Raw genomic sequence first — 27367 nt, 5'->3', positions numbered from 1 at the left:
CTTCAGTTTGGCATGTCCAAACTGCCAGCATTACTCCTCTTGCATTTTGGGGCCATTATTTAGTAAAATGAGGGTTACTCGAGAGAAAGCACTGCAACACCGTGACAGTATATCTGATAACTCCTAAGCTGGTAAGTGACTTAACAGGTGTTAGCGGTATGTTAGACAAAGGGACGATTCACATCGCAGGTGGGATGGAACAGGATAGCATGAAATTTCATTAGGCCAATGGAAATTAAAAACTTATGAATTGTTTATTTCTGGAATTTTCCATTTAATACTGTCAGACCTTAGTTGGCCGCTGGTAAGCGAAACTGCTGAAAGTAAAATCATAGATACGGGGGAGACCACCGTACTTAACTGAAGATACTGCTTTCCTTCTGTGACCACTGAATTGACAGGTTGAAATTGGAAACAACTGTTGCCTTCGCTCACGCTTTTAAGACAACTTCACATGAATATACAGTTCAAGCATAGCGATATCCCATACTAGCAATAAATTTTTGAGCAGTGTTGCACACCTAGAACTTACTGTTATTTCTCTTACTGTTCTACCACTCCTGCAGAGCACAGGCCAAAGAGACTACATCTCCCAGCAAGACACACGCCCTTTGACCCCAGATAGACCAAAAAGACGCGCCGGAGAGCGCCAGAAGCCGGAAGACTATAGCCTCCCGGCATGCAGCGCGCTTCCCCCTATTAGGTTTGAGGCGCGTCCGGCGCGTTGCCCATCGGGAGTTGTAGTCAGCGGCGCGTTGCCCTGACGCTAGCCGGGCCGGGCGTGGGGGCCTTTGGGAGGTGGCGCGGCCGGGCCCAGCTGCGGGGCGGAGGCGGAGGAGAGGCCTGTGGCGGCTGGGAGCAGCGAAGCTGGGAGCAGGCGCCGGAGCCGAGCCGAGCCGGAGCGGGCGGCGAAGGCCGGCGTGGCGAGCAGCAACAATGTCGGTGTTCGGGAAGCTGTTCGGGGCTGGAGGGGGTAAGGCCGGCAAGGGCGGCCCGACCCCCCAGGAGGCCATCCAGAGGCTGCGGGACACGGAGGAGATGTTAAGCAAGAAACAGGAGTTTCTGGAGAAGAAAATCGAGCAGGAGCTGACGGCCGCCAAGAAGCACGGCACCAAAAACAAGCGCGGTGAGGCGGCCCGGCCCCTTCAGACTTTCCTCGGGCTCCCCTCAGGTTCCCTGGGCCCCGACTTCACCTTCGTCAGACTCGTCTCGGGGTCTGCTCTGACCCTGGAACTCTCCCGTTCAGACTTCTTGCCGGGTCAGGGACCCCCTCCCCGTCCAGCTCCCTTCAGTGTCTCCCCAATCCCTGGACTTTTCCATCGTCGGACTCTCTGCCCTCTCCTCTCAGCCTCTCCCCACCCCGCCAGGCCCCTTCAGACCCCCTATCTCACAGCACTTTCCTCCACGCTCACTCTATTCCTTTCTCTTCGCCTTGTCCTGCTCCCTTTGGCCTCACCCACCTTCCTAGCTATTGCCCCTGCCTCCTCCACGGCTCATTTCTGCCTGCATCCTAGTATTTCTGTGCTTCCTGGTGCTACCCCTGCCCTCTCCCGACTCCTCCGTGGAGTCTGTGAGCTGCCCCTGGCCTCTCCCCATCCCCCTAACTCAGAATTCACCTTGAAACGCCCCCTTGGTGGAGAGAAACGGGGCGTGGGGGAGAGGAGACCCTCTGTTTCCCGCTCTGTTTACTTGCTTAGTGAACTTGGGCAAGTTGCTTTCCCTTTGAGGCCTCAGCTTCCCCATCCATCAGCCAGGGTTTGGCCTCTGTTGAGGCCTAAGGTGTCTTCCAGCTTCGTGATTCACTTTTTGTTGCCTCATAGCTTGGCCTTATCAAAGTTTCCCGTGGCGCAAGCATTCACCCCGTGACTCACCGCTTCCCCATCCCTCTGAACTAGAGAGACTCCCGACTCCTCCCCAGTCCCCACTACTGGGGTTCAGGGCCCCGGTAGTGAATCTCGAGGCACTGCTTACTTTACTTCCTGTTGTTGAATGACTTTCTGGGCATTCTAAGTGCTTTGTGTTTTTCTTTTTCTTTCTTTCTTTTTTTTTTTGAGATGGAGCCTTGCTCTTTTGCCCAGGCTGGACTGCAGTGATTCCATCTCGGCTCACTGCAACCTCTGCCTCCTGGGTTCAAGCGATTCTCCTGCCTCAGCCTCCTGAGTAGCTGGGTTTACAGGAACCCGCCACCACACCCAGCTAATTTTTTGTATTTTTAGTAGAAACAGAGTTTCACCATGTTGGTCAGGCTGGTCTCAAACTCCTGACCTCATGATCTACCCGCCTCAGCCTCCCAAAGTTCTGGGATTACAGGCATGAGCCACCGCGCCCAGCCACTGCTTTGTGTTTTTCTTCAGTGAGATGAATGTGAAAGTGCTTTAAAACTGTAAAGCAGTTTAGAAATGTTTGCTTTTTCTTGTTATGGCCATGTGAGAGTGAATCACAGAACGACATACCTTCCCCCTGAGAAGGGTTTAGGAGTGACACAAACAAGTAATTCACTCAGAAGTCTGTTAGTGACTAGCAGTGTGACCTTGCGCTAATTTACCCTTTGGAAAGGAAAATCATGGATTTACAGTGCTCAGCACATAGTAGGGGCTCAATCGCTGTTTCTCCATTCTAATAGGAGAACAACATAGCCTATCTTGAGGATGCTTCTCTGCTAATAGTCAACAAATATTCTGGAAATTCTTTTTAGTGCCTGCCGCATGCACTGTATTCATAGGGGTGAACAAAACACAGCCTCCACCCTAATAGGAGAGAAGACAGACAGGAAAATAAATGAAGAAAATATTGTCTGGGGGTGATAAGTAGTAAATACACAAACAAAAAGATGGTCTGATAGGGAGTGATGGAGTGGGAGGGATGCCACTTTAGATAGAATGGCCAAGGAAGACTTCTTTGAAAAGGCAAAGTTCGAACTGAGCCTGGAGAAGGAACCAGCCTTGTAAAAATCTGGGGGAGGAGCCTTCCAGATGAGGAGAGCAGCATGGGAAAAGGCTTGGAGGTTGGCAGGTTGTAAGAAACAGAAGGGAGAGACTCCTGTGTCCAGAATGTAGTGCTTGAAGGGAGAGTGGCATGAAATAAGGGGGCCAGGGGTTGGACTTTGAACTTGCTGGTGAAGCATTTGGATTTTATTCCAAGTGGATGGAAAACTTTTGGAAGGTATTTTGCTGGAACGTGTCCTTATTGACAGGGTTTTTAAAACATCATGTGGCTGTTCTTTGGAGAGTGGTGGGGGATGAGAGTGGGAGCAGGGAGGACCATGAGGAGGCAGTTGCAGTGGTCGATTTGTGGCCTGGACTCCATCTGTAGCTGTGGAGTTGGGCACAGGGTTATATTTTGCTGTCTGTAGCTTTTGCCTCTGATGACTCTCCCTCAGTCCAGATCCCCTGTTTATGGTCATCAGAGTCAGTGTTTTTAGCCTTCTGCACTTTGGAATGCAGGAGAAGGGTGTCAGTTTACCATTCTCCTGTGGTCTTTTGGTCTGGAGCTAACTAGAGTCGATTGAATTGACTTTTAAGAGGCTGGGGGAGAGCTCACCAACCAACTGTGGAGGCCCAATCTCAGCTGTTTGACTTGCCGAAAGCAGGCTGTCTTCCTGACTTTGCTTGAGAGAACTGGAGCTGCTGTAACCTCCCCTTCTTTTTAGCATCCTCTGGAAGGAAGGTCTTAACTGCTTCCCGGGATAGTGTGGGGAGGTGAACACTACCACATTACCATAGTCAGTTAGTCTACTTAGTCACCTGCCACTGTGCTGGGACCTTGAGAGTCAGAGATGAAAATACACTGTGCCTGCCCTTCAGGAACTCAGGATTGGAAGTCTGAGGTGGGAGTGTGTGCGAGAGAGAGAGAGAGAGAGAGAGAGAGAGGAAGAGAGAGAGAGCGAGAGAGCAGGAAGTGATTACAACAGTGCAGAAACGTGAGTGTGTACGTGGACTGAGGCTGCAGAGGAGGCACCTGTTTGGGGGGAAAGGATAAAGAAGACTTGGCAGAGGAAGGAGAGTGTGAGGTGGGTCAGCAAGAAGTCGAGTGTGTTTGGGGGGCAGTGACAGTGTCGCCTCGGAGTCTGTGGGTGGGACAGGAAGTAACACTGGAGAGTGGCCAGTAGTCTTTGGACCTTGACCTGGAAGGGGTGAGGAACCCTTAGCTGTCCTTTATTTTTATTTATTTGTTCATTTTAAGCAACAGGGTCTTTCTCTGAGGCCCAGGCTGAAGTGCAGTGGTGCAGTCGTAGCTCACTTGCAGCCTAGAACTCCTGGGCTCAAATGATCCTCTCACTTCAGGCTCCTGAAAAAAAATGTTGTTAATTAGCTAGGCATGTGCCTGAAGTCCTAGCTAATTAGCAACATTTTTTTTGATAGGGACAGGGTCTCGCCGTGTTGCCTAGGCTGGTCTCAAACTCCTGGTTTCAAGCGATCCTCCCATATTAGCCTCCCAAAGTGCTGGGATTACAGCCATTGTGCTCAGCCCTTGGCTGTCATTTAAAGCAGAGAACCATCATATCTCCTTGGAATATTGAAAGAGGACTCCAGCAGCAGCTTAAAGGAAGAAGCGTGGACTGACCAGGAAAGGACTGGAGTCAGGAATCCCATAAGGGACAAGGATAGCGTCTTTCAGACCTGGGTTTGAGCTGCAGCATCATCACTTACCAGCTGTGTACCTGGGGCAGGTTACTGTGCACCTCAGATTCCTCCTCTACAAATTGGGGTACTAGTATCTGCCTGATTGGATGAAAATATGTTATGCATGCAAAGCTGTTAGCATAATGCCTGCCATATGGTAAGTGACCGATAAATGCTTGCCATTATCATTATTACAAGGAGACTTGCAATTATTCAGGTGAGAACAAAGGGCCAGTACAGAAGCATGGAGAATTGGAAGAGAAACAATCCATGACCGAGACCTTTCTGAAGGAGAATCAAAAGAGATTTGATGATTTATTGGAATTGTGGGAGTGGGCAGGATGAAGGAGAGAGAGGAGTGGAAGATGATTCCCAAGTTTATAGTTTGGGCAACTGGTTGGATGGTGATGGCATTAATGAAGTTGGGAAACAGGAGAAGGAATAGTACTTCATAATTGTAAAGTCCTTGTAGGTTTGGAAAATCCCTCAGCATCTGCTGAGACTGTGAGGTCCATAAGGTAAGTTGTGATGGTCACATTCATCACTGTGTCCCCACCACCTAGCACAGTGTTTTGCTCATGGTTAATGGTCAACATTTGTTAAATGAAAAAAACAATCTTGTGGGTAAGTTCTGTTATTCCCATTGTACAGAGAGGAAAATGAGGCTCATGAGGGGACGTAACTCAACTCAGAGACCAGTTCTTCTGTTGATTGTGAACAACTTGTGTCATTTATTCCTGTGATGACTAATGGTGTCATCATGGCCATCGTCATCACTCAGTTCATTAAACACCCACCTGTGCAAGGTGTGGTGCTGAGCAGGGCATGAAGAAGTGAAGCAGAAACAGGCCATTCCCTGCTGGATGTGTAGCCAAATGTAGATGCTATCTTTGAGGCATACACATTGGAAAAATGAAACAAACCTCAGAAGCTTGAGTATTTGCAGTGTGTAGTTGCATCCCAGGTAGTGGTTCCAGGGAGGGACCTAGAGCAAAATTTGGATTGTGTGTTTTTTCCCAATTTTTTCCTTTAGTTGTATATTCATTCTTAAGCACGTGGCAGGCCCTTACTGTGTCCTAGGCCCCATTCTTGGTGCTGAGAATACAGACGTGAACCAGATGTGGTCCCTGCCATCCTAGGGACTTAAGTATCATCATTTATGAAATGATAGTCATCTCATATGGCTATGATGAGGATTAGCTAAGATAATACATGAAAGAGTGTGGCAAATTGTGGATATTGAGTAAGTGTACTTTTCTTTTTCGATAAACTTATTGTTGATCAGACTTCTTTGGTTTAGTTGTCAAAATGGAAAAGTTCTTTCATTGAGAGCTGGATGGTAACCAAGATTAAAGTTTAGCGGAACTGACAAAAATCACCAAAGCTAGGTCTTTTTTTGGTACCTTTTTAAACAATGACCTTTGGTTTTCTCCTTAAGAAAGGTGATCATACTTTTTGGGAGAACATGTGGGGAAAAAAAAGAAAAGAAAAGAAAAAAATGGAAGATGATCAAATATCAAAGATCTTTTCAAGTCTTAGTAATTAGCTGAGGAAATACCTACTCCAGGTGGTTCAGATCTCCCTTTTTTTCCTGTTTTAGTAAAGATAAAAACAGTTGTAGACAAGATCATAGTTTAACAAGAGAATTGTATAAGATTAGGAAATGGAGACAGGCATCTAAAACACCTTACGCTGGTACATTTCTGTGGATTTAGGGATGCAAATCAGTTCATTTACAGGTTAATTTAGGCTCAGCTGAGAATATCTGATGGATACATAGAGGCCAGGAGCTTACAAGAGATATATCTTCATTAAGTTCTTCTCATTGCTGGAGTGAGGGTGGTTTTCTTATGCTTAATAAAGTCTCTGCAAAACATGAGCATATGTAAAGACATTGTAATAAGTTATGTTTATAGTGAATGTGGCTTTTTGGTTCTCTGGAATCAAGATCTCAGGTTGAAAGGCACAGTGTCTCAATGGTGCATGTGCCAGCAGGATCTCTTATCCCAGAGGCCCAGGGATAGAAAACTTGAAATCTACCCAGGGAACTGAGCAGTGGGAATTTCGCTTAGTAACACTTAAGTTTCTTGTTTAGAAAAATAGTTGGCTAGGTTGAGTTTGGTTTACTTCTTAAGACAGATGGCATGTCAGAGGCCCTATATGTTGGCTATCCAAACATGCTGGTGACTTTGATTCAAATGACAATTTTTTTTTTTTTTTTTGAGATGGAGTCTTGCTCTGTTGCCCAGGCTGGAGTGGAATGGCGCAATCTTGGCTCACTGCAACCTCTGCCTTCCGGGTTCAAGCAGTTTTCCTGCCTCAGTCTCTTGAGTAGCTAGGATTACAAGCATGCACCAACACGCCCAGATAATTTTTTATATATTTTTTAGTAGAGACAGGGTTTCACCATTTTGGTGAGGCTGGTCTTGAACTCCTGACCTCGTGATCCGCCCACCTTGGCGTCCCAAAGTGCTGGGATTACAGGTGTGAGCCACTGTGCCCAGCCAATAAAATCTTATTTTGCCCATTTGGCAGGGAGATTAGATATTTTTAAGTGCCTGCCGGAGTAGGTTTATAATGTGGTTTGCAACTCAAGATAGGTTTTGTTTGGAAGTTTAACTAAACGTGAAGACCTTTGAGCAGGGCTGTTTTGCTTGGAAGAAATCTTGAGTTGTCCAGAGTTGGGTAAGAGTGTGGAGTGAGGTCTTGGAGACCAAACTATGAAGATGTGTGTGATCCATCCATCTCTGAGGCAGAAAGCCAGGATCTAATTTGTTTACAGTGGTCCAGATCCTTGACGTGGAGCCAGGGCCCACCAGGAGGAGGGGCAGAGCTCTTGGGGTCTTGAGGAATTTCTTATGAAAACGTAGTTCTTCTTGCTTAGAATTATTTTGTGTTGTGCCACTGTCTTTATGAGTGTGAGAGAGAGGATATTAAAAAACAATTTCATTTGGTCATTTTGAGGATAGATGATTATATTTAGAAGGAAGATCTGAGCATAGCAATGGGAAACAACAGATCTGGCTGGTTATGTACTAGCCTGTTTTGAAGCTGTTTGGCTCATGTCAGCAATCATTTACGTTTCTTCTAGGAGGAAGGCAGTGTGGTGATGTGGGCAAAGATTCCCAGTTTGAATGCAGCTTTACCTCTCACCAGTAGTACCTTGGCAGTTACTTATTTTCTTTGAGTCTCAATTCCCCTGTGTGTGAAAAGGGAAATACTACCAGTGCTTACTGCCTAGGGTTCTTGCGAGGATATGCAGTAAGTTGATGTATGTAGAGTGCCTGCCAGAATGCCTGGTAAATAGGTGAGATGAAAATGTTTCCTTGACTTCCCAGGGATAGTCTTAGGGACAGTAAGGGTATAAAGATGGACGAGACACTGCCTTCTCCCCACAAGGGCCCACACAGTTCATCGAGGAAGATACACAAGCAAAAGTAACTATGAGAAAAGGCAAATCCTAAGTTTATAAATGAAGTGTTAGAGGAAAATACAGCAGGAAGAGTTTAATTTGTCTCTGAGGTTGTAGGTTCACCTCACCCAGCCACCCATCCAATGCCCAGATTCCCTTTGTGGAAGTGATGAACCTCAATGGAACCCCTCTGTTGACAGGATTTGTATTAGGTGCTCTATCTTCCCACACTACAACATAGTCTGTCTCTGGACAGCTCCGACACCTTTCTTACCTGGGGCTAATACCTCTTTCTGTAGTACCTACTTCTGCTACAGGTTGGGATGGTAGCTTCATAGGGAAGCAGCCTGGGCTGGTGAAAAGAATGTAGGATTTGGGGACAGAAAGATTGGGGCAAATCCCGGCTTTGACTCTAGACAATTGTGAACTAGAAAACAGGTTGTGATTTCTGTCTCTTGGGGCCACAGAGAACAAGTCTGATCCCGCTTCTACATGACAGATCAAGGAAGATTGTGCTTATGTCTCAATCCTGCAGCCCTTCTACATTTCATTGACTGTTCATTTTCTGGTGCTTCCATTCCTTCCTTTTTACCCTCCTTTGGATGTGCATGTTCTGTTCACCAGTGCTGGTCTTTTTTTTTTTTTTTGGAGACACAGTTTTGCTCTGTGGCCCAGGCTGGAGTGCAGTGGCACCATCTCAGCTCACTGCAACCTCTGCCTCCTGGATTCAAGCAGTTCTCCTGCCTCAGCCTCCTGAGTAGCTGGGACTAAAGGCGCACGCCACCACGCCCAGCTAATTTTTGTATTTTTAGTAGAGATGGGGTTTCACCGTGTTAGCCAGGGTGGTCTCAATCTCATGACCTCGTGATCTGCCCATCTTGGCCTCCCAAAGTGTTGGGATTATGGGCGTGAGCCACTGTGCCTGGCCCTTTGTTTTTTTGAGATGAAGTTTTGCTCTGTTGCCCAGGCTGGAATGCAGTAGCACCATCTCAGCTCATAGCAACCTCCACCTCCTGGGTTCAAGTGATTCTTCCGCCTCAGCCTCCCGAGTAGCTGGAGCTACAGGCATGTACCACCAAGCCCAGCTAAATTTTTTTGTATTTTCACTAAAGACAAGTTTTCACCATGTTGGCCAGGCTGGTCTTGAACTCCTGACCTCAAGTGATCCACCTGCCTCAGTCTCCCAAAGTGCTGGGATTATAGGCATGAGCCACCACACCTGATCAGTGTTGCTCTTAAGATGTGGAGTGGACAGAGCTGAATAATCTGAATATTCTGGCAGAAGTCTGAGCAGCACAACCCCAGAACATGCAGGGCCATTTGTTTAGGAACTAATTTGGTTATTTGTGTTCTTTAGCCCTGATACTTCCTGTATCACCGAGACAGGGAAAAGCAATCGTATTTTCCTGTGGCTTATTCATTAGTAAAGGGATGAGCATTTAGGAGCCCCTAAAGTTTGTTTGGTCCTTCTTAAAGAGTCTTAGCTGAAGGATTGAATGATTTAAGTTCTTAACAAGAGTGCCTGGCTGGCTTGATTCCCTGACAGCTGATATTTCTAGCTCTATCTCCTCCCTCTTCCTTACAGGGCAAAGCTGGCTTGGAGGGCTTATTTGAGTGATGGAGGAAAGCTATACATCCCTGTGGTTGTGATTGTTTAGCTTAAAAGTTCAGTGATGTGGTATAGTGGAAAAGGTGCTAGCTTTGTGGTGAGAAGAGTTGAGTTCCCATTCCGCCTCTGCCACTTGCTAGTTTGGTAAGCCAGGGGAAGCCTCCTCATATCTCTGAGCAACAGCTTCTTTAGCTACAAAAATGGAATACAGAATTGACTACACAAGCTTTCTGCTCCATGTGTGGTCTATGGGAAATTATGAGAAATGCAGACTCTTAGGCCACTTCCTGACCTACTGAAGCAGAACCTGCATTATATGAGAGCCTCAGGTGGTTTGTAGGCCCATCAAAGTTTGTTGAGAGATTCTGAAACAGATTTGGATATTGTGCAGTTTGGGGACTCTGATGTTGAGATCCCAAATCTTTGATTTTAATGCTATATAGGTACACATTTGCATTTAATTTCAGTCGATCCATTTTCAAAGAAGGTAGCTGGAAACTTTTGCTTCATTCATGAATCTATTTGATAGATAAGTGTGTAGTAATTTGAGCTGTGTGCCAATGCTGTCCTAGTTGCTAGGTAAATGCAGATGAAGACAGGTCACTGCCTCTGAGGTGCTTATAATCTAGCCGAGTGACAGACAAGTAAACAGATAACCAGGGTACAGTGTGATTTGTTCTAGAAGCATATTCAGAATTCAGTTTGTGATATGCAATAGAGGGAACTGGAATAGCTTCATTGGGGGGGCTGGGTGACTTTTTATCGATTAGTTATTTTGGGGAGTAATGGAATGTTAGAGCAGAAAGGAACTCAAAATATATGAGTGCTTGAAACTGTAATAGGAAAAGTTTTTCGTAAAGAAAAACCAGGAACATGGAACTGTTTGCAGTACTTTTAAAGTACTTTATTTGAATCAGAAGCCCCTTGGTGGGGACATGAGAATAGATCAGTATTTAACTTGGTCATAAAATAATTAGCTTTGGAATAATAAATTTAAAGTATAGTTTATTCTGATAATTAATTTGCTTAATTATTCAGTTAATGATTCAGTTAAATTGATTAATTATAATTGTCTTCCTATGAAAATAAGTAGGAACTAAGAAACCTGAGTAATGGATTCTCTACTGTCTGCATAAGCAATAATTATAAATTCCTGGTTTGTAACCTTTATAAGATCTAATAGTTGTATAAATAAAAATAAGATTTTACATGTGTGTAGCCCAGCCTCTGTTCCCTGCAGGTTTGGAGAGGAGTTGCTACCCAGACGAGGATTCACTTTGTGACTCCCCCATTAGGGTGAGGAATTTGATCAGCTTGATGTGTTCCAGGGCTTGCTGGACTTGGAGACACTGACTGACAAGTCTAACATTTAAAACCCAGGTTAGGCTGCGCACGGTGGCTCAAACCTGTAATCCTAACACTTTGGAAGGCTGAGGTGGAAAGGAAACTTGAGACCAGGAGGTTAAGACCAACATGGGCATCAAAGTGAGACCCCTCTCTATTTTTTAAAAAAAGTTAAAAATAAAAGCCCAGATTATTGCTTGTTTCTTTCCTTCTTTTCTTTTCCTTTTCCTTTTTTTTTTTTTTTTTTTTTTTTTTTTTTTTTGAGACAGTCTCACTCTGTTGCCCAGGCTGGAGTACAGTGGCGAGATCTCGGCTCACTGTAACCTCCGCCTTCTGGGCTGAAGCCATCCTCCCACCTCAGCCTCCTAAGTGGCTGGGACTACAAGTGTACACCACCATGCCTGGCTAAATTTTTGTATTTTTTGTAGAGATGGGGTTTTGCCATGTTGCCCAGACTAGTCTTGAATTCCTGAACTCAAGCTGTCCACCCACCTTGGCCTTCTAAAGTTTTGGGATTATAGGCATGAGCTGCTGGACACGACCTATTGCTATTTTTTTTTTTTTTTTTTTTTTTTTTGAGATGGTGTCTTGCTCTGTTGCCCAGGCTGGAGTGCAGTGGCATGATGTCGGCTCACTACAACCTCCACCTCCCAGGTTCAAGCAACTCCTCTGCCTCAGCCTTCTGAGTAGCTGGGATTACAGGCATATGCCACCACACCCAGCTAATTTTTGTATTTTTAGTAGAGACCGGGTTTCACCACGTTGGCCAGGCTGGTCTCTAACTCCTGACCTCAGGTGATCCACCTATCTTGGCCTCCCAAAGTGCTGGGATTACAAACATGAGTCATAGTGCCCCGCCTGCTGTCTTAATTCTCTATCAGGTGAAATAGTTGCTTTCACCTCTTCAAAGCATTTTCTTCCTTTAGAATTTTGCACATAGACAGCGTGTCATCGCAGATTGCTTGGCAAGTCTGGAGTTAGGACTTTGGGTGTCAAGTTGTAATGGGCTCCGATAGCCTTCTGTGGCCTTGTCTAAGGAGGGAACTGATATCAGCCTGGCATTCAGCTTGCTGCTCCTAGCTGTCAGGGCTGCAGGGCTCACAGCTGCGGACAGCCCTCCTCATGATTAGATCTTACAGGTAATTTTGAAGGTGTTAAGGACACTGCAGTATAGGCCCAGGTAAGTAATTTTCATCATTCTTAAAAACATTGTATTTCAAAGTAAAAAAAATTTTTTTTTTCAGAAAAAATATCTCCGGAAAATGAAAACATTTCCCCCATCTTTGGGAAATGCCATGCACTTTCCAAACTTGATCATATTTGATCTTTTCAGCAACTCCATGTACAAGTGGTATTATCCCATTTTAGAGATGAAAAAGTTGAGGTTCAGATTATATGAGTCACTGGGCAGATCTAGCTCTGTGACTTGGGGATCCTGAAGTGGGGGGGCTGTATCACAGTGGGTTTTCTGGTATGTTTGATATTCTGTAGGATCTCAGCTCTGTCACCCAGGTTGGAGTGCAGTGGCGTGATCATGGCTCAATGCAGCCTGGACATCCTGGGCTCAAGTGATGCTCCCACCTCAGCTTCCAAGTAGCTGGGACTATAGGCATGTACCACCAAGCGTGGCTAATATTTTATTTTTATAGAGACAGTGGTCTCAACTATGTTGCCCAGGCTGTTCTTGAACTCTCCTGGGCTCAAGCAGCCTTCCCACCTCTGCCTCCCAAAGAGTTGGGATTACAGGTGTGCATCACTATGCCTGGCCCCAGATCGCTATAATCCTTGAGTGCTTGTAATTTATAAATAGGCAGAATCTTGTCATTGGAAATCAGTTTTTATAATATTCCCTGTGCAAAGTGAGCGCCTATTATTCTGCAGAGGAATACTTCACAGTGTTTTATGGCTTCCAGAGAACTTTCACATACATAATCTGGTTTTGAAACTCAGAGAAGCCTTATGTAGGGCAGATTATGATTTTTAGCTCCATTGTTTTCCTTTTTTTAGAGGAAGAAACTAAGACTCAAAACAATTAAATGGTGTTCTAGAGGCAGAGTCAAGGCTAGAGCCCTTGAGGCTCCAAGTCTAGTGCATTTCTGCCACTCTGTGCATCCACCCTGGCTCCTTCCTTTTAATGCTGTATTTCAGATTCCCCCCAGCTTCAGCAAGGCTGTGTCAGTAGTGGGTGTGGTCAGGTTAAAGAGGACAAGGTTGGGGTTGGGGTGTGGGGATCCTAAGAGTGACTGGACCTTATTATACACAGTGGGACTGGTGCCAAGGAGAAGACCCAGAGGGGACTGTTCTTACATTCTGGAATGGTTTGAGAGCCCTTATTCACTTGTCTTCATTCATTCAGTTTGCTACAACATCAACATTGTGCATTTCCCTGCCAGGTTTCCATCTTTTCCCACAATAAGCTTATTTTCTCTGTGGCCTCTAGTGTAGGGTTTCTCAACCTTAACTATTGACATTTTGGACTGCATAATTTTTTGTTGTGTAGGGCTGTCTTGTGTATTGTAGGATGTTCAGCAGTAGCTTTGGCCTCTGTCTACTAGATGTTCATAGTACCTCCCCATCCAGTTGTGACAGCAAAAATGTCTCCAGATATTGCTGAATGTCCCCAAAAGGGCGGGGCTTGTCAAGCCACTGCAAATGGAGCGCTAGAGTGTCAGAGGCTTGTCTAAGGATAAGGGGCTCATAAAGAGCAGGGCTGGGGGCAGGAACCTGCTAGGTACTTTTCATCCTACCCTTTTGTTGTTCTGTTCTGGAAACCAAGGTCTAGAGACTTAGCCCAGAGCCACCTGTCTCTGTTTTCTGGAAGCCTGGCTAGGGCTGGGACCTAGACCTGAATCCCTCCCACCTAGGACTCTTTGATCAACCCATAGTCTCTAGTCTTTTCAGGTTGAAGAACCCTTTTCTAATTTCAGAAAATAGTGAGATTGGGCATATAATAATAGTTGTACTTTTAGTACTCGTTAATTGAGATCAGATATTAATAGAAAATTCCCTTCAACCAATATTTACTATATACCCACCGTCTTTCTTCCCTAGGACTGTGTCTGTGTAAATGGTATGTGGTCGCATGGTAGTTGTTTTTATTATTGTGTGATATATTCATCATTTAGTGCAGAGGCAGGGCACAGTTGCACACATTCACAGAGCACTGGAGTGACCACTATGAACCCCATGAGCTCACAACGCATACATAGGTTGGGAACTGATTGACGGATTATGCCAGGAGACTTGAGAGAACAGCAGGCCTGAAATTCCGGGCTTTTCCTGAAACCATGAGCTGTCTTCACACTTGAGATGGAAATCTCCACACTCTGGAAATAAAAAGCCAACAGGCTACCCAGAGTGCTCAGTGCAGCTCTCTCAGCAGCTATACACTAGGGCATTTGTGATAAAAGAAGAGGGATTTGGCTGGAAACCAGCTTTTAAGTTTCTAGCATTAGTTGGTAAATGGTGCGTGGGTCTAAGGGGAGTTTAAAATAATGGCCTTGAACTTGGGAATCTGTGTTTGCAGAGCCTCTCATCTCAAAGCACTGAGCTTCTCTGACAAGAACCATTATTTCAGAGTAAGAGGCAGAGAGGCCAGGGCCACTCAAAGGATGCCTGAAAAAGAGCCAGCTTCTCCCAGGTTTAGGAGCTTGGACCCCTGGTTGGCATCCTGGGGTGGAGCTGTTTGTTTTTATCAGGCGATGGTGGGAAGAGGAAAAAGGTTGTTAAGTTTGGCAAACATTTTGAGTGTTTACTATGAAAGACTCAATTTGAAGGGACTGTGTGGGACGTAGTTCTTACCCTCCAGGAACTCCCAGTCTGCTGAATGCTGTAGAGAAGGACAGTGCATAACTCTCTGTAAAATAAGGCACACCTACCATTGGTATTCGAATATGGTAGGAGAAGGAAGGAGAAAGAAGTGAATTTCAGCTGGGAGATTCTAGGGTAGTGCCAGGGGTGGCAGAGGTTCTGAGCTGGGGTGTGATGAATGGAATTTGGGAAGGAGGAGGCCTGTTGGACCATTCGAGGCAGAGGGGACTGTGGGACCAAAGCTACAGGGATTAGCCTGTGCTGTGTTTGTATGCAGGAGGGTTGAGGGATTATGGGTATAGATGAGGGGTAGCGGTGGCTCAGGTGGGGTGAGAGTTTTAGTTGTGGCTTCCCTGAGGAGCCCTGGATGCCAGGCTGAGGAATCTGTGTTAGTCTGAATTTAGTGAGGCACATACCAAATGAATACTTTCTGTCTCTAGAGAGCAGTGAAGTTTCCCATTGGAAGGCTGCCTGTCCATTACTGCCTGAGGGAACGAGGTGTGTCTCAGGGCTGTCGCCTTATAAGGAAGTCCATTGGTCACTATCCTTTCTCCTGTTTGTTCCCCCGGGTTTCCTTTCTGCTTTATTTGAAGTCTAGCCATTCTGGGCAGCTTGGTAGAGACAGAACAGCAACCTTTCTGTTCTCAGAGTATCTCAGGTTGCATGCCAAAGGTAGGCAGGCAAATCCTCTTTGCTTAAACTAGCTTGACCCAGCCTCGTTTATTAATCAGGTCCTTGGCTAATATTGTGCATTTCATTCCCAGCTGGCTAGCTGGCTAACTCAATTAGTTGTGATCTTTGGGATTGTTTAATCTTTCTTTCATGTTTATCTTTGGTTCAAGAGAAAGCTAGTTATTCTTTCTGGTTAATGACAGTGACCTGTATTTCTGAGGCCTTACATTTCAAGTTCAGCCCAGACTCGGTCTCCTATCCCATTCCTGAAACTCTGAGAATGAACACTTCCCCAATTTCCCCTTTCCTGAGCTCCTGGCATCCTGTTAGCTTTCCTACCCCTGGGTGCACCCTCCATTGCCCAGATTGGTCAGGCAGACCCCTAAGACTTTGAGATGCTGCACAATAGTTCAAACTCTGTCACTGTACCTCTTTGTACAAGTAAGGGCCTTCCTACTTCTGGGCCTTTGTTTTCTCAACAACAAAATGGGAAAATGGATTGAATGAGTGCTAAGATTTCTCTGCTGTAACATTCTCTTAGTCAACAAGTGCCACATTACAGTAACTTTACCCTTCAGACAGCCAGGTGTTGCTCCATGCAGTTTGACTGCATAAAAAGATGGAGTAGCTCAGCCTTCATCTTACCTGTTAACAGTTAGGTACATCCCTGCTCATTGTAAAAGTCTAGGTCAGCCCCAGGCTGTTTTGTAGAAAGTCGTGGACATTTTTCCATTTTGATTCCTTAGATCAGAGGCCAGAACTGAATAATGGTTTTTAGCTGTTCCCCTGATCCTGCACCCAGCCCAGCAGCGCAGACGCTGGAGGGCATCTTTCGTGGTGCCTGAGCCTTGTTTGGATCAGTGGCCTGCCTCTGACTTTACTGCCAGCCTTTTGGCGAATCAGAGGCACAAACTTCTGTTGAGGCTAAGTAGGTTCAAGCCCTACTGGCCAAAACCCCAGGAGTGACCAGTTAAGCACACTGGGGTGAGACTTGTGGTAGGACTTGACTTGCTCACTGACCCACCTTTGGGGCCACAGGATATAGGGGAGTTGTCTCCTGTGTGAGGATAGTGAAGAAAGGAACCAGCTGCTAAGGGCTGGCCTGACTTGAGTCATTTTAATTCAATCTGCTTTTTAGGATGGCGATCGAAGGGAAAATCAATGATCCTGGGATTGTCGGAAAGAACAGCGGGCTTTTCTGCAAAGGCCTCGTGTGCTTAGCGTAAGTCCTGGCTCCATTATGAGCAGCTAAGCCTCTTAGGAATATGGTAGACATTTACCCACCTGGTTCTAAATTAGGCCTTTTAAAACCTCAAGTCTCCACTAGTGACATTAAAACACCTCTATCCCTTTTATTAACCTGCACAGTACATTCCTGTTTCCTAAGCAGTTCTGGAAAATCAAACAACTTTAGAGCTCATCTTGTCCATATATTGGGAAATCACAGGCCCAGAGAGGTTAGGTGATCTGTTAAAAGTAACACAGCTCATTGAAGGGAAAGCTGGGACTGGAACTAATGGCTCCTATCTTCTCATTCCAAATAATTCTGCTGTAGCCTCACCTGCTTCTCAACAGACGCTGTGGTAAATGTAGCCAACCCTGCCAGAATGGTTTGGAAAATCAAGTGCCATGCAGAAAGCCAGCTGACAGGAGAGATGGAGCAAACAGTTGCTATTTTAGAGGGTTGTTTTCTTTTGAGTTATAACTGGCTGTCAGTGGTTAGGTGGGCTGGCATAGCCCTGGTGGAAGATCACAAACCCCAGGGTCTTGTGCCTACATTTCTGACTCTCTGTGTGACCAGGCTGAACAAGGCACTGTCTTTCCCTGCATCAGAGTTTCCTCCATGCAAGAGATCAGAGGAATTCCTACTTTTGGCTCATTTTACAGAACTCTGGGGAGGGTTAGGAAGTCTATAAAGAGACCTAAGAAAAAGTTGGTATATAAATAGCTTTTGGTGCTTCTTGTTTTGTTGTTGTTGTTGAGGTATAATTTATTTATAGTAAAGTAGATGAGTCTTAGGTGACAGCTGAATGAATTTTTATAAATGTATACATTGTGTAACTACCACACAGATCAAGATATGAGAACATTCCAGCACTCAGCTGTCTGGAGGGTTTATAGCAGTTTAGAACTTGAGAACAATATTTGTTTATTCTGGCCCTTTTAGAATCTCAGAGGCCGTTTATCATCCTGTTACTCATTCAACGTGTTTCCCAAACACCTTGTAGTACAGGGCACGGTGCTAGGTATTGCTGGGAGTACAGAAATGAAGAATTATTGGCCTCTGTCTCGGGCTCACAGCCCATTAGGATTATGACTCGAATCCAAGGGAGAAAGCGAGAAGAGCTGTGAGAGGAAGCTTGGAGAAGAGAGGCTGCTTCTTGCTGGGAGAGGGGAGGGTATGTGGTATTTATGTAGACACAGAATTTTCCCCAGTTCTCTCTGTTTGTAAACATAGGAAAGGGACCAGATTATGAACTTCAGCCCCATCTCAGCCAGTTCTTTGCATTCTCAGACCATGTTGGGTACTTGGAGAGGTGCAGGCCTAGCCGAGAACACCCATCTGCGGTGTTTGCTCAGCTTTGCCTTTCCCTTGGAAAGCAGAAGCAAACTCAGGCAAGAACAAGAGACGCTTCCCTCCCTTTCTTTGGCCCCTGGGCTCTCAGGAACTGACTTCCCCCTCTGTCTTGGGACTTAAGGCTATAAGGCCACAAATCTGTGAGTTAATTTTGGCCTGAATTTCTTTCTTTGCCCTCCTTGGTTGAGTAATTTAAAATGTCAGTTTCTTATATGAAACCAGACTCCAGAAAGATTTTCCTGATCCTTTTCCTGTATGAGAAATAAGTTTTAGATTTTCTTTTAATTGCTGATTAGGCACATACGGCTCTGTGGTTGGTAGGAAAGGAGGAGACCGTATCCAGAGTAGACACACGATGATCCCTTTCTTTAAAGAGAGTCTCCAGAGTTAGTTTAAGAGCAGTGCCTAAGATAGGGTCAGTCTGAAGCGATAACGCCCTAGGACATCTGAGCATTACAGAGCCACATCTTGGCACATGTGTAGACAGTAGATAGGAAGGAAAGAAGGGCAGATGGCTCTGCCTGGCTGAACCTTGTTCAGGTTCTGGTGAGTTACTGGGTCTTGGAAATATAAGGGACTTAAGAGATCATCTGGGTCTATTCTCCCACTCCCATTTTACAGATGAGGAAAGTAAGACTTTGATTTGACCAGAACTGACTGGCAGCAGAGCTGGAATCAGAGCCAGGTCTCACGTGTGGTAGAGAATGAAGATGTTCTGGAGGAGTGCTCGGCAGGATGTGGAAGAAAGCTTGGCTGGGAGAGGGTGGTGGTGAAGAGGAGGATGAATGGAGTGGCAGAAACATTTGATGGTTTCCCCCAGCATTTGGTGCCAGGAAAAACAAGGCACCAAAGTGGGAGAGACACAACCTGTCAATCATCTCAGGGGAGGGACCCAGGAGCCCTACCTGAAGAGGGCATGGAGGATACTGTGGCCAGGATGGAGGATTTTGAATGGCCTGGGCATCTATAGTTCCTGTCTTCCTTGTATTAGTTAGCTTGGGCTGCCATAACAAAATACCGTAGAGTGAGAAGTTTATTTTCTCAGTTCTGGAGATTCAGAGTCCATGATCAAGGTGCTGGGTAATTTAGCTGTCTTCCTGGCTTGCAGACAGCTGCCTTCCCGCCGTGTCCTCACATGACCTTTCCGTGAAGTGTGTGTGTGCATTGCGGGGAGTGGACAGAGAGTGGGGGCATCTTTCTTCCTTTAAGGCTAACAGTCCTGTCAGATTAGGGACCCACCTTGTGATATCATTTAGCCTTAATTATCTCCAAAAGGCCCCATCTCCAAGTACAGCCACCCTGGGGTCAGGGCTTCAATGTGTGAATTCTCGGGGGGATACAGGTCAGTCCATAGCACTCCTTAGCTTTTTGTTTTCCGATTGACTACTTTAGGACCCTTGAGTTATTGTTTTTCTTGGTAGGGAGGCTGCTTTCTGACATTCCTTTCTTTATGTTATTTTCTAAACAATCCGATTATAATCTATCACTGTGAATTGTTCAAGAGAACAGAGGTTTTTTTGTTTTTTTTTTTAATTTTTTTGAGACAGGATCTTGCTCTGTCACTCAGGCTAGAGTACAGTGGCATGAAAATGGCTCATTGCAGCCTGGACCTCCGCAGCTCAAGGGATCCTCCCCGCTCAGCCTTCCAAGTAGCTGAGACTACAGATGTACTTCACCATGCCCAGCTAATTTTTTTTTTTTTTTTTGACAGAGTCTTGCTCTGTCACCAGGCTGGAGTGCAGTGGTGTGATCTTGGCTCACTGCAGTCTCCACCTCTTGGGTTCAAGTAATTCTCCTGCCTCAGCCTCCTGTGTAGCTGGGATTACAGGTGTGCACCACCACACCCAGCTAATTTTTGTATTTTCAGTAGAGATGGGGTTTTACCATGTTGGCCAGGCTGGTCTTGAACCCCTGACCTCAGGTGGTCTGCCCTCCTCAGCCTCCCAAAGTGCTAGGATTACAGGCGTGAGCCACCGTGCCTGGCTGCTCAGCTACTTTTTAAAAGTTTTTGTGGAGATGAGGTTTCGCTGTGTTACCCAGGTTGGTGGTCTTGAACTCCTGCTCTCAAATGATACTCCTGCCTCAGCCTCCTAGAGTGCTGGGATTACAGGCATGAGCCACTATGACTGGCCTCAGAAATTATTTTCTCTCAGTGTTTGGTAATTCTGTGCAGTTTAGAGTTCGTTCTTTAATTTTATTATTTTCACATACACGGTTTTAATCAAAAGTGTTCAGCAAGGAAGGCCGGATAGCAAACCCATGAACCAGTCTGTTTTTGTTTTTTAATTGTGGTAAAGTATACGTAACATACTGGTGTGAGCTACCATGCCTGACCTGTGCCCCACTGTTTAAGAACCAAGGCAAGACTACCTTTTCCCAAAAGAGAATCAGCTTCCTGTGCCCACCCCTTGCTGCCTTTTTGGCAAGGAAGATCATTTGTCTTCAACCCCCCTTGATCATGTCTCTTTGAGTCCAAAAGCATAAAATCCTGGTTGGGTTTTCCCTCTTGCCTTGCTTTTCTAACAAGTGTGCACATTGGAAGTATTTTTCTGCCAGTATTTACTCCCTTTCCCACTTCCCCACAAATGTCCCCAGCCCCCAGGCCTCTGTTGTCATCTCAGTTGCCAGGGTGCTCTCATGCTTGCTCAGGCAGAAGGGGGCCCTTGTTGGCATGGATTCAGCTGGAAGCAGAGAAAGAAAAGCCAGTCGGAAAAGAAACAGTGCATCCAGCCTGGGAACGGAAACCCAAAGCAGGCTGTTTCCCCTCTGCCCCAGCCAGGAACCTGCTTACCTCGAGCAAGCCTGGCTAAAAGCATCCAGCCTGGGACCTGGTGGGTTGGGGGAGGAGCTCAATCAGTGCCTTCATTCCACCCAGAGGATGAGACCAAAGCGCCAGTGCCAGTCATAGTTAGGTTGTTCTTAGTAAATGATTTGCTGCTTTAAACATAACTGCCTTTCCATGTCTGGGGATGGTGAAGAAATGGGCTGTTATTTTTGTTTGTTTTTATCAGGTAGTCATGTAAATGGTACGTAATTTTAAAAAGTGCATTTGTTGCCTTAGTCACTCTGTGTCCTTCCCAGAAATGACCAATTATAAGGCCCTGAGACAGTCTCTGCAATTACAAACATATACTATACCTGTACATTCTCCTGAGACACACCCATGTGTGAATGGTAGTAATTAGGTTACCTTTGAATCCTGGGCTCAAAAAAAAAAAATGTATATATATACACATATATATATATACACACACACATATATACATATATATAAACACACACATATATATATACATATATGTGTGTGTGTGTATACATATATGTATATGTATGTGTGTGTGTGTGTGTATATATATATATATGTATATATATTTAAAGAGCCAGGATCTCATTCTGTTGAATCCTTTGAATCCTGGGCTCAACATATATATATATATATATATATATTTTTTTTTTTTTTAAAGAGACAGGATCTCATTCTGTTGCCCAGGCTGGAGTGCATTGGAGCAATCATAGCTCACTGTAACCTCAAACTCCTGGGCTCAAACAGTCCTCTCACCTCAGCCTCTCAAATAGCTAGGACTAAAGGTGTGCACCACTATTTCCGGCTAATTAAAAAAAATTTTTTTTTTGTAGAGATAGGATCTTACTCTGTTGCCTAGGCTGATCTCAAACTCCTGGCCTCAAGCTTTAACCTCCCAAAGTGCTGGGATTGTAGGTGTGAGCCACTGTACCCGGCCAGAAATGATTTAGATTTGACCCACTCCGAAGTTCCTGAACTCCCATCTTCCTCATATGGATTTAGAGAATATTAATTCAGACTTCAGGTGCTAACTTGAAATTTGAAGCCCATGGCCCAGAAAGACCTGGGAGAATAGTTTCTTCCTCCCTGCCCCATCTTCTCTTCCCCGAGTGACTAGTCTCTCTGAGAAATGGCATCTCCACCACCTGGTTGTTCCAGCCAGGATCTTAGAACTTCCTGGCTCAGTCTCCATTTCCTTCCCTTGTACATTCAAACAGGTGATACAGGCCCATGGTCTTCCCTCTTGGTGTCTCTCAAGCTCATCCTCTCCTGGGCAGCCCCTCTGCTGTGGCCTCAGTTCAGGCCCTTGAAATCCACACCCTCTGGATTATTCAGTGGTTGCCAGCCCCTTCTCCCCACAGCAGCCAAAGCGATCTTTCTGAAATGTAAATCTGATCACGTTCCTGTCCTGCATTAAATCTTTCAATGGCTTCCAGCTAACCCTGGGATAGACTCCAGCAACTCCTTAACAAGACATCCAAGTCTGTCCTTGAGTTTCTCTCTTTAGCTTTTATCTTTCCTTGCTCCCTCTCTTATTTTCTCATGCCTCTCTTTTCCTGCTGCTTGGATATATTCCTCCTGGCTGTCTCCTGCCATCCTTTAAAATGCATAACCCCAAAGGTTAGGTTCCCTGCTCTGGGCATCTACAGGTAAGTATCCTGTGCTGACCCCTGTCATTGTATTACGTTGTCCATATCTGCTGGCCTGTGAACTCCTTCAGCCTTAGGACTATGTAATTTTTGTCCCTAGTTCCCAAGCAGAGTGTCGTGAGCAAAGTGTAATTCCTGGTACAGTAGAATGAGCATGGATTTGAGTTCTTCAAGGAATTGCCTGTTTCATCTAGGTTATTGCATGCTTTGTAGTATTGGTATGAAGTTGCTTCATCTTTTCTAGTGTTGGCATGAAGTTGTTCAAAATATCCCCTTTTTATCCTTTTAATATCTGTGGAGTCTGTAGTGATATCACATCTGTCATTCTTGATATTGGTAATCTTTTACCAGTCTGGCTAGAAGTTCAATTTTGTTGAACTTCTCAAAGAGCCAGAATTTTATTTCATTGACCTTCTTTCTCTTTTGTTACTCTTTTGTCTTTTATTGATTTTTCACTTTGATCTTTATTCCCGTTCTTCTGCTTACTTTGGATTTCACTTGTTCTTTTTCTTTTTTGGGGGGCCAGGTTATCACTCTCTCACCTAGGCTGGAGAACAGTGGCACAGCCATAGCTCACTGTAGCCTCAAACTCCTGGGCTCACGTGATCCTCTTGCCTCAGCTTCCTAAGTAGCCGGGACAGTATAGGTGCCCGCCACCACACCCGGCTAATTTTTGAAAACAATTTTTAATAAAATAAGATCTTGCCATGTTGCTCAGTCCCAAGCTGGTCTTTTTCTAGCCTGTTAAGGTGGAGGCTGAGGTTCATTTGAGATGATTCTTTTCTAGTATAGGCATTTAGTTCTCTTAAGGTACCATATTAGTGGCATTCCACATATTTCGATACGTTGTGTTTTCATTTTCATTCAGTTCAAAATATTTTCTGATTTCCTATTCCATTTCTTCTTTGACCTATGGCTTATTTAGAAGTATATTGGTTAGTTTCTAAATTTGGGGATTTAACAGAGATTTTCTGTTCGTGATTCGTATTTTATTTTATTTTTTTGAGATGGAGTCTCACCCTGTCGCCCAAGATGGGGCAGTGATGCGATCTTGGCTCACTGCAACCTTCACCTCCTGGGTTCAAGTGATTCTCCTGCCGTAGCCTCCTGATTAGTTGGGACTGCAGGCACACGCCACCATGCCCGGCTAATTTTTGTAGTTGAGACAAGGTTTCACCATGTTGACCAGGGTGGTCTCAAACTCGTGACCTCAAGGGATCCGTCCGCCTTGGCCTCTCAAAGTGCTGGGATTACAGGTGTGAACCACTGTACCTGGCATATGATTCCTAATTTAATTTCATTCCAGGTGATATATATAATATTACTTCATGTATAGTACACCTCATGTATGTACACTCTCATTTGCCTTTCCTGGCCTGTGTGCAATGATGATGTTTTACATGTAAATCCCCATACTATACTATTACTGTTTTTTTGTTTAAAGATACTTAAATAACTTACATTTTATTTATTATTTTTTTAGAGACAGAGTCTCACTCTGTCACCTAGTCTGGAGTCCAGTGGTGCAATTATAGTTCACTGCAGCCTTGACATCCTGGGCTGAGGGGATTCTCCCACCTTGGCCTCCCAGAGTACTAGGATCCTAGGCATGAACCACTGCACCTGGCGAGATTTACATCATTTTAAAGCCTTATGTATTTACCCATGTGTTTATCCTTTCTGGTGCTCCTCGTGGCTCTGCATAGATCTGTATTTTCATCTGGCATCACTTTCCTTTTGCCTGAAGGACGTTTAAAAAAATTTTGTAGTGAAGGTCTTCTGGTGATGAATTCTTTGAGCTTTTCTGTGTCTGATAGTCTTTATTTTACCTTTGTTTTTGAAAGATTTCACTGGGTTTAGAATTCCAGATTAACGGGTTTTTTTTGTTTCCTTTTGGTACTTAAAAATATTGCTCCACTGTCTTCTTGCTAGCATTGTTTTCTATGAGAAATCTGTCATTCTTATTTTTATCTCTGTGTATGTAATGTGTGTGTGTATACATAGATAGATAGATGGCTGCTCTTATGATTTTCTTTTTATTACTGGCTTTGAGCACTTTTAATATGATGTGCTTTGGTATATGTGGTCTTCTTCACGTTTGTTATGCTCCAGGGCCATTGAGCTTCTTTTGTTATTTTTATTGCTTTTGAGACAGAGTCTTGCTCTGTTGCCAGGCTGGAGTGCAGTGGCGTGATCTTGGCTCACTGCAACCTCTGCCTCCTGGGTTCAAGCTGTTCTTCTGCCTCAGCCTTCTGAGTAGCTGGGACTATAGGCGTGAGCCCCCACACCCGGCTAATTTTTGTATTTTCAGTAGAGACGGTATTTCACCATGTTGGCCAGGATGGTCTCAATCTCCTGACCTTGTGATCCGCCCACCTCAGCCTCCCAAAGTGCTAGGATTACAGGCGTAACCCACTGCGCCCAGCCTATAGCTTCTTGTATCTGTGTGTTTATAATTTTCCTCAGAGTGGAAAATTTTTGGCCATTATTTCTTGAAATATTTATTCACCTACCCTCTTCCTTTGAGGATTCCAGTTACATGTATATAGGTTACTTGAAGTTATCCCACACCTCACTGATGCTCTGCTGATGTTTAAAATTCTTTTTTCTCTCTGTATTTCATTTTGGGTAGTTTTATTGCTATTCAAGTTTACAAATCTTTTTGTCAATGAAATGTCCAATCTGCTATTAATCCATGTCATAATTGTAGTCTCTAAAAGCTCGATTTAGGTTTTTAAATAAATTATCTTAGTTCATTTGTGTTGCTATTAAAGAAATATCAGAGGCTGGGTTATGTATAAAGAAAAGAGATTTATTTGGCTGACAGTTCTGTAGGCTGTACAAGCAGCATGGTGCCAGAATCCACTGCTGGCGAGGACGCAGGCTGCATCCACTCATGGTGGAAGGTGAAGGGGAGCTTATGTGTGCAGATCACATGGCAAGAGAGAGAGAGAGGAGGAGGAGGTGCCAGGCTTTTTTTTAACAGCCAGCTCTTTTGGGAACTGAGTAAAAACTGTGTTCAATTATGTTTTACATATAAATCCCCACGGTACACTATTACTGTTTTTTTGTTAAAAAACACTCACTCACTCACTCATGGAGAATGGCATTGAGCCATTCCTGAGGGATCAGCCACCATGATCCAGACAGCTCTCCTAGGCCCCACTTCCAACATTGGGGATCAGATATCAACATGAGACTTGGTGGGGCCAAACCATAGCAAATATCTTCCCTGTTTTTCCTTCACTTTTTAAGCATATAGACTATAGTTATAACTATTTTAATCTCTTTGCTAATTATGACCTTAGCGTTAGCTTGGGTTACTTGTAATTTGTTGATTTTACTCTGCATTATGGGTATTATTTATGCATTTCTTTGCGTAAATGGTAGACTTTGACTGGATGTGAAATTTAAATTTTACCTTGTTTGGCACTGGATATTTTTGTATTCCTATAAATATTCTTTAAGTTTTGGGGGCACAATTTTTTGGTAACAGCTTGCCTTTTGGGCCTTGGGTCTAAGAATTATTAGGCAGGCCTAGAGCAGTGTTTATCTAGTATAGGGCTAGTTAATCCCTACTGTGAAGACAAAGCCCTCCAAGAAGAATTATGAGGCTTTTTAATCTAGCTGAGAAACACGCACTATGACTGACCCCATGTGAGTACTTAGCATTATTCTCTGTCATCCTTTTGAGTGGTTCTTTCCTTGGCCTTAGGTAGCTTCTTCACACGTGTGTGCTGATCAGTGTTCTGCTGAATACTTGAGGGGGACCCTCCGTGGCTCTTCAGGGTTCTCTCTCTCTGTGCGACTCTCTCCTCAGGTACTCTTGTGAACTCCAGCTACACTGGTTTCCCCAGACTCTCAGCTCAATCTTACTAATTCAGGAAGTTCCTGGGTTCTGCCTGGGTTTTCCTTTCCTGCACCTTGGCCTGGAAACTCTCAGCAATCAACTGGGTGTGATCTTAGGGTTCAACTTACTTATTTCCGAGCTCTTAAGGATCACTGTTCTTTTTTGCTTGATGTCCAGTGTCTCACAAACTGTTAACTTATTTATCTTGAGCTAGGGGTAAAGCCAGTCCTGCCATCCTGTCTTGGCTAGAAGCAGAAGGAAGGCTCTGGATTTGAATCCTGACTCTGCTGGTTGGTTATTCATAAGCTTGAGATAATCTCTCCAGGCCTCAAATCTCTTCATCTGTAAAATCGGCTAGTAAGACGAATTCCTTATTGTCAGAATTAAATACAAGAATAAAATACAAGGCTCAGACAGATGTTAGTTCATGTGAGAAAGGAAGAGCTGGCCAGGCACGGTGGCTCATTCCTGTTATCCCAGCACTTTAGGAGGCCAAGGAGGGTAGATTGCTTAAGCTCAGGAGTTGGAGACCAGCCTGGGCTATATGACGAAACCCCGTCTCTACACAAAAAATACAAAAAAATTAGCCGGGTATGGTGACGCAAACACATAGTAGTCACAGCTGTTTGGGAGGCTGAGGTGGGAGGATAACTTGAGCCTGGGAGGCAGAGGTTACAGTGCCCCGAGATCATGCCATTGCCCTCCAGCCTGGGCAACAGAGCGAGACCCCATCTCAGAAAAACAAACAAACAAAAAAACAGAAGCCAGGATCAAGATGTTTAAGATTTGAGCTTCAACAATTAAGAATTGAGAAGAGGGAAGGATCTAGGGAAAAAAAGAAAAAGAAAAAAAACTCAAGAAGGAATGGCCTCTGGGGCAAGGGAACCAGGCTAGGGGATCCCCCAGGGCTGACAGGAGAGAGGAATTTCAGAGAGAGGAGAGAGTCAGTGCCAGAACATGTTAAGGAGACAGAGGGTGAAGGTGGCTGTGTATGGATTCTAACTACTGTTACCTTTGC

The 27367-nt window shown here is 44.8% G+C and overlaps 1 protein-coding gene across 1 annotated transcript in view; it reads left to right on the top strand.

The window, feature by feature from the left end:
• The first annotated feature begins 769 nt into the window (after positions 1–769).
• Positions 770–27367, top strand: part of CHMP4B (charged multivesicular body protein 4B) — a 42074-nt gene continuing 15476 nt past the window's right edge. The window contains exon 1 of the mRNA XM_017514102.1: positions 770–1126. Coding sequence (XP_017369591.1) covers positions 937–1126 — 190 coding nt within the window. The 5' untranslated portion in view covers positions 770–936. The remainder of the gene's footprint in view (positions 1127–27367) is intronic.

This window comes from Cebus imitator, unplaced genomic scaffold (assembly GCF_001604975.1).
Source record: "Cebus imitator isolate Cc_AM_T3 unplaced genomic scaffold, Cebus_imitator-1.0 Scaffold18, whole genome shotgun sequence".
NCBI lineage: Eukaryota > Metazoa > Chordata > Mammalia > Primates > Cebidae > Cebus > Cebus imitator.
The sequence above is the reverse complement of the archived record's forward strand: the minus strand, read 5'-3'. Positions and strand labels throughout refer to the sequence as shown.